This window comes from Mustelus asterias, chromosome 8, assembly GCF_964213995.1.
Source record: "Mustelus asterias chromosome 8, sMusAst1.hap1.1, whole genome shotgun sequence".
NCBI lineage: Eukaryota > Metazoa > Chordata > Chondrichthyes > Carcharhiniformes > Triakidae > Mustelus > Mustelus asterias.
Genome location: NC_135808.1, coordinates 67,733,714 through 67,747,049, shown reverse-complemented (window position 1 = coordinate 67,747,049; position 13,336 = coordinate 67,733,714). Strand labels below are relative to the sequence as shown.

The window sequence follows — 13,336 nt, the reverse complement described above, 5'->3', positions numbered from 1 at the left end:
GAGGCGGGGTCAAGTGTGCGCATGCGCGGGGCTGCTGTTCGGCCGGGCCTGCCCGTCAAGCGGCGGCGGGGGAGACACGGAGCCTGCGGCCTTGTTTACAGGCAGGGCCGAGCCCGGAGCTCAGCCAGCCGGCCTCCTGTCATGGCGTCCTACATCGGGCCGCGCTCCAGACCACCGCGGCCTAGGCCTCGTTACCATGCAGGCGGCTGGTACCCGGATCCCGAGCGGCTCGGCCCCAACCTCCCGCCGCTGGGCGTCTTCCAGGCTCACGGGCGGCTGTGGCGGGCGCAGCGCTGCCTCGGCAAAGGGTCATCGGCCGCCGTCTACCGGGTGACATCGGGGGCAGCCCGAGCCGCTGTCAAACAGTTCATCCACGACACCAAGTCCGATTACGGCTTCCTGACCGAGAGCGGGGTTTTGGAGGACCTGCAAGGCCATCGGAATATTGGTAAGTAGAGAGGCCGGTGCGGCAGGGGCCGAGGCCGGGCCGGGTGGCGACAGGGCCCCGCGCCTGGGCCGGGTGGCGACAGGGCCCCGAGGCCAGTCCTTTAGGCCAAGACCAAGTGGTCTGATCAAGATCGGGTGCAATGCCATTTCTTGTATGTCTCTCTTGTGGGGACCACAAATTGGATTCGATTTGAATTTCTTTTTGGAGCAAGCCAGGCTTTGTTCTGTCTGCTCGGCGCATTGGCTTCGTAACATTACGAATGGGAACAGGTCTCTCCGGCAGGGCGGGTTTTTACCAGATGCCTGTGAACTGAAGCCAGGCATGGGTCGTGCCCAACTACGGAGCCAGGTGGGGGTAATGATGTAATGGTAAAACTGGCTTAATTGTGCTCTAACTAACAAGTTCATGATTCTGTTTAGGTTGAACATGTCTGTTGGGATTGCTTTCTGTTCTGAAGAAAAGTCACGTATGACTCAATATTAACTTCCTCTTCTCAAATGCAGATCTGCTGATTTTTCTAGCACTAGTTTTTGTTTGGGATCATTTTGTCTGAATTAAGTATCAGTGCTAATATCTGAGAATGGCAGAACAGACTCAAGGGCCTTGAATAGTTTATTTCTATTTGTACAATGCAATGGGGTCAGTTTAGCTCAGTTGGCTGGACAGCTAGCTAGTGATGCAGCGCGATGCCAACAGTGTGGGTTTGATTTCCATACTGGCTGAGGTTATTCATTAAGACCCTGCCTTCTGAACATTGCCTCTCACCTGAGGTGTGGTGGTCTTCAGGTTAAATCACCACCACTCACTACCTATGGTCTTCTTGACTATGGTGACTTTATCTTTTACTAATATTGTATTGAAAGGATTCTCTTAGGCAGTAAGCTGAAGGGTTCAGATGGCATTTGGGTTTTAGAGTAGTAGAGCATAGCTTTATTTCATTTTGGCCTGTTACATTCAGTGTGTATTGGTTCAGTTGCAATTCCATTATTCTCTCTCTGGGTGCTTCTTTGTAGATAAAGATTTTAGGAAGATTTATGCTCCAAAATTGCAGCCAAGCTGGTGGCTAGTCGGGCCTAACCATGATTGGCAGATTCTTCCACAATGGGTACAAATGAAGATGTAATCGGTGCTGGGGGCAATTTGTTATTCCCTTCTCTTCCATGCTGGTTTTTCACTTGGTTACTAAGATGTCTGTAGCATCTCCAGGCACCACAATCTAGAATCTGCGCTGCTTGCTGACAATGGTCGATGTGACACGCAGGGACTTCTTCAGTGAGCCCTTGAAACATCTGCGTGGGACCAGTTTGCCAGTTGTCAGCTGTGTACAACACAATCCTGACCAGCTGGTTGTCATCCCTCCAGACAACATGGCCTGCCTGACACATTAGACTTCACATAAGGATGGTCTTTGTTGGAGATGTTGGCTGTTTCCAAGACTTTGGTCTTTGTGACGTGGTCCTGCCAGCTGATCCTAAGGATGCTATGGAGGCAGCACTGATGGAAGTGCTCTGGAAGGCATACATGACAGTGGCACAGGACACGTGACTCAGTGCCATGCAGAATGAATGGTGGTGAGGTTCTTTGACAAGGTCCCTCATGGCAGACTGGTGCAGAAGGTGAAGTCGCATGGGATCAGAGGTGAGCTGGCTACGTGGATACAAAACTGGCTCGGTCAAAGAAGACAGAGGGTAGCAGTGGAAGGGTGCATTTCTAAATGGAGGGCTGTGACAAGTGACGTCCCTCAGGGATCAGTGCTGGGACCTTTGCTGTTTGTAATGTATATAAATGATTTGGAGGAAAGTAACTGGATTGATTAGTAAGTTTGTGGATGACACAAAGGTTGGTGGATTTGCAGATAGCAATGAGGACCATTAGGGGATACAGCAGGATATAGATCAGTTGGAGACTTGGGCGGAGAGGTGGCAGATTGAGTTTAATCCGGACAAATGTGAGGTAATGCATTTTGGAAAGTCTAATCCAAATAGGAAATATTTAGTAAATGGCAGAACACTTAAGGGTATTGATAGGCAAAGGGACCTGGGTGCACAGGTACATAGGTCATTGAAAGTGGCAACGCAGGTGGAGAAGGTAGTCAAAAAGGCATACGGCATGCTTGCCTTCATTGGCCGGGGCATTGAGTTTAAAAATTGGCAAGTCATGTTGCAGCTTTATAGAACCTTAGTTAGGTCGCACTTGGAATATAGTGTTCAATTCTGGTCGCCACACTACCAGAAGGATGTGGAAGCTTTGGAGAAGGTACAGAAAAGATTTACCAGGATGTTGCCTGGTATGGAGGGCATCAGCCATGAGAGGTTAGAGAAACTTGGTTTGTTCTCACTGGAACGATGGAGGTTGAGGGGTGACCTAGAAATCATAGAATCCCTACAGTGCAGAAGGAGGCCATTCGGCCCATCGAGTCTGCACCGACCACAATCCCACCCAGGCCCTACCCCCACATATTTACCCGCTAATCCCTCTAACCTACACATCTCAGGACGCTAAGGGGCAATTTTTAACTTGGCCAATCAACCTAACCCGCACATCTTTGAACTGTGGGAGGAAACCGGAGCACCCGGAGGAAAGCCACGCAGACACGAGGAGAATGTGCAAACTCCACACAGACAGTGATCCGTGCCGGGAATCGAACCCGGGACCCTGGAGCTGCAAAGCAGCAGTGCTAACCACTGTGCTACCGTGCCGCCCGTGATAATATCTATTTATTTACTCCTTTTTACACTTGTGAAAAATTGGCTGCAATTTTACCACCCCTCCCACCACGGGGATCGGAGTAGGCAAGGGGTGGAACATGGAAAGGTCCGTTGACCTCGGGCGGGATTTTACGGTTTCGGGACGAGCGAGGCCGTAAAGTCCCACCCATTATCTCAGATTGCATTTTATTTTTCTGCCCATTAAGTGAGGGATGTCAGATCTGGGGTGCAGAATCAACACAAATTAGCATCATACCATGGGCTAGACACTCTCTTAATATTCCTAACTTGAAGAGTTATGTTAATTTGTGTTTATATTGAGATCTGGGGCGGGATTTTCCGGCCGTGCTCGCCCCAAGGCCGGAAATTCCCACCCAAGGTCAACAGGCCTTTGCAAGGTCCACTCGCGGCTGCTATGATTCCCATGGCGGGCAGGATGGGAAAGTTCTGCCCCTATGCTGTGGACCTGCCCCATTGGAGGGCTCATTGAGACTGCCCACAGTTCAATTCAATTTGAATCCTCTGTCCTGTGGTGTGACACAAATCCAGATTCTCAAGGTGAGACTATTCCCATCTACCATAAGACAAAGGAGCAGAATGAGGCCATTCGGCCCATCAAGTCTGCTCTGCCATTCAATCATGGCTGATATGATTCTCATCCCCATTTGCCTGCCTTCTCCCCATAACCCTTGATCCCCTTATTGATCAAGAACCTATCTATCTCTGTCTTAAAGACACTCAATGACCCGGCTGCCTCAGCCCTCTGTGGCAATGAGTTCCAAAGATTCACCATCCCCTGGCTGAAGAAATTCCTCCTCATCTCAGTTTTAAAGCAGCGCCCCTTCACTCTGAGGTTGTGCCCTTGAGTTCTCGTCTCCAACTAGTTGAAACATCCTCTCCACCCTATCTAAGCCTCTTAGTATTCTCAAGACCTGATAGAAGTCTACAAGATTGAGAAGCATGGACAGAGTGGATAGTCAGAAGTTTTTTCCCAGGGTGGAAGAGTCAATTACTAGGGGGCATAGGTGTAAGGTGCGAGGGGCAAGGTTTAAAGGAGATGTACGAGGCAGATTTTGGACACAGAGGGTGGTGGGTGCCTGGAACTCGTTGCCGGGGGAGGTAGTAGAAGCAGATACGATAGTGACTTTTAAAGGGCGCCTTGACAAATACATGAATAGGATGGGAATAGAGTGATATAATCCCTGGAAGGGTAGGGGGTTTCAGTTAAGTCGGGTAGCATGGTCGGTGCAGGTTTGGAGGGTCGAAGGGCCTGTTCCTGCGCTGTAATTTTCTTTGTTCTTTGTCTATGGCTTTGTACACTTGAGTTTGGTCTGTGCTTTGGGGATTTGGTTGCTCCACACTCATTTGTAGAGTCTGCCAAATGAACTGTTTTCTTTGGAAAGCCTATTGTTCACTTCCTTGTCAATGCTGGCATCAAAAGGGATGATGCTCCCCAAACAGGCAAATTGCTTAACAGCATTCGGCTCGTTTCCCTTGATGGCAATGCTTGCTGGTCAGTAATTCTGCTATTTTATCTTCTAAAATAAATTGAAAGGCTGTAATTTCCTCGGCATCTAAATTCATCATAGGCTGCTAATAGCATTTCAGTGAAATTTCTCTCCCTATTGTACAAATTCCGTTCTCATTTCACTTTTAAAAAGTTTTTTCCAATAAATTCTGGCTCCAGCGCTTCCATACGACCTATGATTCTGTATTCTGAATGCAAGGTGTGTATTTTTATTGGAGAACCATATTCGGGTGAAATGTTTCCAATCAACACATTCTCCCTCCAACCTGTCCCTGACCTGAGTAACATAAAAGCTCAAGCTGCCTTTATTACTGGTTGCAAAACAACTTGAAACCAAGTTTCCCAACCTAGAATTGCATCAAGGGCCACATGATGTATCTTGTACATATTCACTTCCTACTTTGGTATGGGTTTTTGGAGCAGAAGCTGTCATAACAGTTTTAATGTCAAGTTTCTAACCAGTCCAATGCCCTGCTCGAGAGCAACTGTAATTCCAGGTCACCCTTCAACTTGATTTGGGAGTGAGATATTATTACTCCATTGTTTGGTCACAGTTGTGCAGTCACAGCCAGGTGAGTTTTGTAGTGCCACTTGTACATTCGGTAGACACATCAGCCGTATCCAGTCCAAATTCTGTTGAGTTGTCCATGTGCTCCAAGGGGATTGAAGCCTGCTTGTTGAGATTTTGAGTTGGAGACGGTGTTTATTTGGAAAGTTGTTTTTTGTCCAAGCTTTTCTCCAGATTTGATTCGTGTTATGGAGTTGGAGATGTTCCGTTTGTGTCTAGAGGCGGTTTGATAGAGCCACGTGGTAATATCAGGGTCTTGAAGATCTCCATGAATGGAGAGATCCAAATTACAACTGATGAGAGTTATTTCACTGCGTGTTGTTGTACCCTGTCAAATGGATTGAAAGGCGATCTTTGAGAGCACCATTGAACTGAAGTTGCTCTGAGTTCCAGAATTATTCTCGTTACGGAGTGAAGTTGTGTGTGATGACTTGAGGCCTATAAGGATGCACAGTACTTGGCTGTCAAGAGGGCCAGAACTGCAGCAGAAGTACAAACAATGTTAGTTTTTGCACCCCAGCTTGTGCCGGGAGCTTTTTGATTTGATTTGATTGATTGTTGTCACATGTATTAACATAATGAAAAGTATTGTTTCTTGTGCGCTATACAGACAAAACATACCGTTCATAAAGAAGGAAACGAGAGAGTGCAGAATGTAGTGTTACAGATATAGCTAGGGTGTAGAGAAAGATTAACTTAATGCAAGGTAAGTCCATTCAAAAGTCTGACAGCAGCAGGGAAGAAGCTGTTCTTGAGTCGGTTGGTACGTGACCTCAGACTTTTGTATCTTTTTCCCAAAGGAGAAGGTGGAAGAGAGAATGTCCGGGGTGCGTGGGGTCCTTAATTATGCTGGCTGCTTTGCTGAGGCAGCGGGAAGTGTAGACAGAGTCAATGGATGGGAGGCTGGTTTGCATGATGGATTGGGCTACATTCACGACCTTTTGTAATTCCTTGCGGTCTTGGGCAGAGCAGGAGCCATACCAAGCTGTCTTAGAAGCAGAAAATGTTTTCTATGGTGCATCTGTAAAAGTTGGTGAGAGTCATAGCTGACATGCCAAATTTCCTTAGTCTTCTGAGAAAGTAGAGGTGTTGGTGGGCTTTCTTAACGAGTATCGGCATGGGGAGACCAGGACAGGTTGCTGGTGATCTGGACACCTAAAAACTTGAAGCTCTCGGCCCTTTTTACTTCGTCCCCGTTGATGTAAACAGGGGCATGTTCTCCTTTACGCTTCCTGAAGTCGATGACAGTCTCCTTTTGTTTTGTTGACATTGAGGAAGGGATTATTGTTGCCACACCAGTTCACCAGATTCTCTATCTCATTCCCGTACCCTGTCTTGTCATTGTTTGAGATCCGACCCACTACAGTGCTGTCGTCAGCAAACTTGAAAATCGAATTGGTGGGGAATTTGGCCACACAGTCATAGGTGTATAAGGAGTATAGTAGGGAGCTGAGAACACAGCCTTGTGGGACATGGTGTTGAGGATGATTGTGGAGGTGGTGTTGTTGTCTACCCTTACTGATTGTGGTCTGTGAGTTAGGAAGTTCAGGATCCAGTCACAGAGGGAGGTGCTGAGGCCCAGGCCACGGAGTTTGGGGATGAGTTTCATGGGAATAATGGTGTTGAAGGTTGAGCTGTCGTCAATAAATAGGAGTCTGACACAGGTGTCCTTGTTATCTAGGTGTTTCAGGGTTGAGTGCAAGGAAATGGCTGCTGTGGATCTGTTGCGGCGGTAGGCAAACTGTAGTGGATCCAGATAGTGCGGGTGGCTGGAATTGATTCATGCCACAACTAACCTTTTGAAGCACTTCATAATGATGTTCATTCGTGCCCTGCTCTTTTCAGCAGTCTTTCGGAAGTGGGGAGGGAAAGTTAGGGAGTGGTCAAGGGTCTATCCAGGATAGGTCGGAGTCTGGTCGTGTCGCAGGTTTTCTCCACACAAGGTGATGTTGAGGATGTTGTGTGCCATGTGATTTAAGATGGAATGCCAGAGACAATGCATTAGGCTGCACTTTCCACCTGTAGAAATGTTCAGCCATTTTGGCAGATTTAACGTGGTTTCTATATCCTAGGAAAATGTTGCCTGAGTTGTCATGGCAATATTGTCGGTGTAAATATATTTTGTAATAATGTGGTGGGTATGTTGCTTACATTGATGTTAAAAAGTGTCAGTGCCAGATCATGATTTCACACCATCTTTACAAATGAAAATACCTGAAAAACACTGCAATTAAATCAGTAAATGTACTCTATAGGGTCACCTACTTGTCCTCTGGCTTTTTTTGCAAGACTGTGCTGCATGCATATTACACATACCATGTTTTAACAGACTGAGCTAAATACAGCAGTAAGACAGTCTGAGAAATGCTGGCAATAATCGGGGTTACGGCACAGGAGGCAGCCATTTAGTCCGTTGTCTGTGCCATCTCCCCTCATGTGCAACTCAGCTTGTCCCACACCCCTGTTGAGCTTAGCAATAGACAATGGAATGTAACTGACACATAAGGCTGACTTGGCATTGTTCTTAAGACACAAGGGATGCTACGCAATTATGTATCCAAATGCAGTGGGGACAAAAGTGGATTAATGAAACTGAAAGGTATTGAGGAAAAAAGAACAAGATTTACAAAGCTTGAAGAGAAGGTAGTGAATTTCAAATTTAATATTAAACATGAGGTTAAAGAAAGGAAAGACCAGCTGGTTTTAAAAAAGCAGCAAAAACAAATTTGTACAATTGCTGGAGATTGAAGATTAAAGCAAGGTGCTGGGAGAATCAGTAATTCTGGCAGATTCTGTGGAGAGAAACTGATATATTGGGCTCAATGTTAACTTTGTTCCTCTCTCCACTGATGATGCCAGACGTGCTGAGTTTTTCCAGCAATTTTTTTTAAATTAAATGAAAAACACTAGTTCACCCCTAGTTCATTAGGGGTGAACTACACTAATGAGAAGAAATTTCTGCATCAGGACAACAAAAAATACTAAGACTGCCAATTGGCAAACATGGTTTCCATATTGAAAAAGGCTGTCTGATCAATGCCTACTGCTACAGAGCTATTAGCCTGATCTAAAGAATTGACATTTGGATGGCAGCTATCAAAAGTAAAGCTGAAGAGCCCCATTATTCTGAAAATAACTTAGTAAGTTGCTTCAGGAGTGGATTTTAACCGACAAATCGAGCGGAATTTAGTTTTGAGTATTGCAAAAAAAAAGATATAATCAAGTGCAACTCGACTTCTTGCAATCCTTTGATAAAAGTTCCAATTAAACAATCTTTTGCAAACTAAAATCAGCAGATATTAGTCCCAGATTGAAAACTCCTTAATGGTAGAATTTAAAGTACAAATACTTCAGTTGAAATGATGGAGTGTTGGGGCTGTGCAATGGAGAGACAAAAGGAGGGTGTGGGAAAAGAGTTTGTGCTGAGATTTTACCTGTTTTCTGTAATACACAAGTGGTCTAGATTTGCAGTCTTTGCAAGGCAGTTAGCATTTGGAGGTGGCATCTGGATAAAGAAGGTAGGCAAAAGCTGAAGAGAATTTAAACTCCAGTGGTAAATTAAAATGGGTACACATGCTATGTTGATAAACTGAAGTGATCATGGAGGAAGGTGAAAGAGGTGGTACTAAACAACTTGGCATCAATTTCTAAACAGTATGTAATGGCAATGAAAGATGTGGATAGGATGCCAGGTTACATTAATTTGAAGGACTGCATAAAGGGTAGATTCTGTGACTATGGCAGCTGTTTGGCCATTTTTGTTAAATAAAATATGCTTCAAAATGAGTAATTCTTTTACTGTAACCTTTAAGGATACAGTATTAATCGATTGTTTACCTTTTATAATGCCTCCCCCTGACCCCCACAGACATTGCACCCCCCCCCGCAACATTAGAGGCCCCCTTATCCACTCACCCCCTCCGCCATCCAAACCGGTCGCCCCGCACCTCCCACACCGATCTCGGGTAGAATGACAGCAGACCCCCTCCCCCTTCTTGATCACAGGTAGAGTGGCAATGGACCCCTCCCACCCCCAACCGATCTCGGGCAGAGTGGCAGCGGACACTCCCTCTTCCTCTCACTGATCAGAGGCAGAATGGGAGAACAGACCCTCCCCCCCCCCCCCCCCCCCCCGGAAACCGATCTCAGGCAGAGAACTGTCGGACCCCCCCCCCCCCCCCATATTAAGTCAATTTACATGCGAACCCGATCGCGGCCATTTTTGGGCCTTGGTAAAGGGGGAACCGGCGCAGAGGAGGGTGCGGATCGTGCTACTCGCCTCACGACCAACTTTACCAAATTTTCATGCCTGAAAACGGGCGCAACTTGATTGCAAAATCGCGCCCGTTCTGTTTTTGGAGACTTGAATTATTCTTCAGCCACACAATGAAACTTACAGCATCTAGTATATATTTTCTTAAGTCTTTCCAAGCAAATAGAGAATCGGAAATAAATTGATCGGTCTTTTGAATATATAAAATCTTGTTTTGGGGCAAGATTTGCTTCCTTTCCACGGAACAATTTCAAAAAGTGCTTGAATGTATTTAAAGGATTATCATGTCTTCAGAAAGTTTTTAAGAGTGGTGGTGATTGACATTATCACAGAATTGTTATCGTTGGGAGTGAAGCCATTTGGACCATCTTGTCTGCATCAGTTTCTGAATGAATAATTCACCTGATGCTATTAATCCACCTTCTTCCCCTAACCCTACACATTCTTACTTTTCAGATGACTGTCTAATTCCCTTTTGAATGCAGTAAAAGTAAATGTGGCAGCTGGGATCCTGCAAACAGCGAAGTAAATCAACAAGTTTTTAATTTGTCATCAGTGCTATCACAGCAATAAACTGCTCACTGACACTCAGTTTGGTTCCATCAGGACAACTTGGCTCCTGACCTCATTACAGCCTTTGTCCTAACATGGACAATACAGCTGAACTCAAGAGATGAGGGTCTGCCCTTAGCAATAAGGCAGCATTGGACCAAGTGTGACATCAAAGAGCCGTAGAAAAACTGAAGTGAATGGGGAGGGGAGAGTCTATCATCTGTCTCATGACATCACTGCAGGAGTTCTTCAGATTAATGTCCCAGGCCCAACCATCTTCAGCTGCTTCATCAATGATTTTCCCTCCATCAGGCCAGAAATGTTCAGCACCATTCACAATTCTAAGATATTGAAGCAGGACCTGGATAACATTCAGGCTTGGGCTGGTGTGGCATATCTCCAATGAGAGAATCTAATCACCTCCCCATGACATTCAATGCCGTTAACATCACTGAATCACCACTATCTACAGCGTGGTGGTTACCATTGATCAGAAACTGAACTGGACCAGCCATAGAAATATGTGGCTGCAAGAGCAGGTCAAAGACTGCACCTTCTATGGCGAGTAACTCGACCTGACTCCACAAAGCCATCTACAAGGCACAAGTTGGGAGTGTGATGGAATATTCTCTACTTGTCTAAGTGCTGTTCCAGCAACACTCAAACTTGACACCACCCAGGACAAAGCAGCCCAGTTTATTTGCATGTTCACCATCTTACACATTCACTCTCTTGGCCATCGGCACACAGTTACCACAATGTATCTACAAAATACACTGCAGCAATTCGCCAAAATTCATTCTGCACTCTGTCCTTCTCCATGTACGGTATGTTTTTTGTATAGTGCGCAAGAAACAATACTTTTCACTGTATAATACATGTGACAAATCAAATCAAAAGCATCTTCCAAACCTGTGATCTCCCAACTCCTAGAAGGACAAGGGCAGCGGATGCATGGGAACACAAAATTCCTCTCCAAATTGCACATCATCCTGAACTTGGCACTATATCACTGCCATTCCTTCCCTGTTGCTGGGCCAGAATCCTGGAACTCCCATCCTAACAACACTTGGGTGTCCCTGCAACAGTTCAAGAAGGTGGTGATACCTTCCCAAGGGCTATTAAGGATGGACATTAAATGCTAATCTAGTCAGCAACATCCACATGTCACATGAGAGCGGTTCAGAAGTTATGAGAATCTTTTAGTTGCAAAATGAATATCCCTAGTACTGACTTCTATTTAGATATTTCATTATATAGATGAACTTATGGAAAGGAATTGATATCCTTATTTTTAAATCAGAAGGTTCCTAGTTAACATCTCATTGCAGATTTGAAACCTGAGCAGTACAGATGCAATGCTACACCATCAGAGACATTAAACAGACATTCAGGTGGGTATAAAAGATCCCAAGGTGATATTGAAGAGGGCATGGCAGTTGTCCTGGCATCCTGGCCAACAATCTACCCTCATTCAACATCACTGGACAGTTTAATTGGTTATTCAACTCATAGCCTGGTGCAAGTTGGCTGCAGGATTTGCCAACAAATTGAAATGATGTGGGATGATTAAGGGACCTAAGTTTTTTTTCCTTTCTGAATTAATGTACTTCTATCGATAAATATGAGCATCGTTTAGTTTTTTTAAGTGCAATCTCCAAGTGCCAACTTCACCAGTGATTTTAACCAGCTACAGCAATGACTATTTCTCTTGTGGATTTGTTGAGCTTTGTTAAAAAAATTCTTTCTACCAGACTTGACCATGAGAACCGCATAGCCTGTTGCCTTTTTCCACTGTTTGCCTCACTTCAAATAGGGTCAAAGCTTTTGCGAGAGGCAATGCACATAGCCAAGATTATTGAAGTAACCTGAATCAACTATGGTCTTTTCTGATTAAACATAGAGCAGTACAGCACAGAACAGGCCCTTTGGCCCACGATGTTGTGCCGAGCTTTATCTGAAACCAAGATCAAGCTATCCCACTCCCTATCATCCTGGTGTGCTCCATGCGCCTATCCAATAACCGCTTAAATGTTCCTAAAGTGTCTGACTCCACTATCACTGCAGGCAGTCCATTCCACACCACAACCACTCTCTGCGTAAAGAACCTACCTCTGATATCCTTCCTATATCTCCCACCATGAACCCTATAGTTATGCCCCCTTGTAATAGCTCCATCCACCCGAGGAAATAGTCTTTGAACGTTCACTCTATCTATCCCCTTCATCATTTTATAAACCTCTATTAAGTCTCCCCTCAGCCTCCTCCGCTCCAGAGAGAACAGCCCTAGCTCCCTCAACCTTTCCTCATAAGACCTACCCTCCAAACCAGGCAGCATCCTGGTAAATCTCCTCTGCACTCTTTCCAGTGCTTCCACATCCTTCTTATAGTGAGGTGACCAGAACTGCACAAAATATTCCAAATGTGGTCTCACCAAGGTCCTGTACAGTTGCAGCATAACCCCATGGCTCTTAAACTCCAACCCCCTGTTAATAAAAGCTAACACACTATAGGCCTTCTTCACAGCTCTATCCACTTGAGTGGCAACCTTTAGAGATCTGCGGATATGGACCCCAAGATCTCTCTGTTCCTCCACAGTCTTCAGAACCCTACCTTTGACCCTGTAATCCACATTTAAGTTAGTCCTACCAAAATGAATCACCTCACATTTATCAGGGTTAAACTCCATTTGCCATTTTTCAGCCCAGCTTTGCATCCTATCTATGTCTCTTTGCAGCCTACAACAGCCCTCCACCTCATCCACTACTCCACCAATCTTGGTGTCATCAGCAAATTTACTGATCCACCCTTCAGCCCCCTCCTCTAAGTCATTAATAAAAATCACAAAGAGCAGAGGACCACACACTGATCCCTGTGGCACTCCGCTAGCAACCTGCCTCCAATCCGAAAATATTCCATCCACCACCACCCTCTGTCTTCGATCAGACAGCCAGTTACCTATCCAATCGGCCAACTTTCCCTCTATCCCACACCTCCTCACTTTCATCATAAGCCGACCATGGGGGACCTTATCAAATGCCTTACTAAAATCCATGTATATGACATCAACTGCCCTACCTTCATCAACACACTTAGTTACCTCCTCAAAAAATTCTATCAAATTTGTGAGGCACGACGTGCCCTTCACTAACCCGTGCTGACTATCCCGGATTAATCCGCATCTTTCTAAATGGTCGTAAATCCCATCCCTAAGGACCTTTTCCATCAATTTACCAACCACTGAAGTAAGACTAACCGG

General features: G+C 45.5%; 1 protein-coding gene across 1 annotated transcript in view; it reads left to right on the top strand.

Moving 5' to 3' along the window:
• Positions 1 to 13,336, top strand: part of uhmk1 (U2AF homology motif (UHM) kinase 1) — a 34,545-nt gene continuing 21,209 nt past the window's right edge. Inside the window, exon 1 of the mRNA XM_078218121.1 lies at positions 1 to 448. Within this exon, the coding sequence (XP_078074247.1) occupies positions 22 to 448 (427 nt within the window). The 5' untranslated portion in view covers positions 1 to 21. The remainder of the gene's footprint in view (positions 449 to 13,336) is intronic.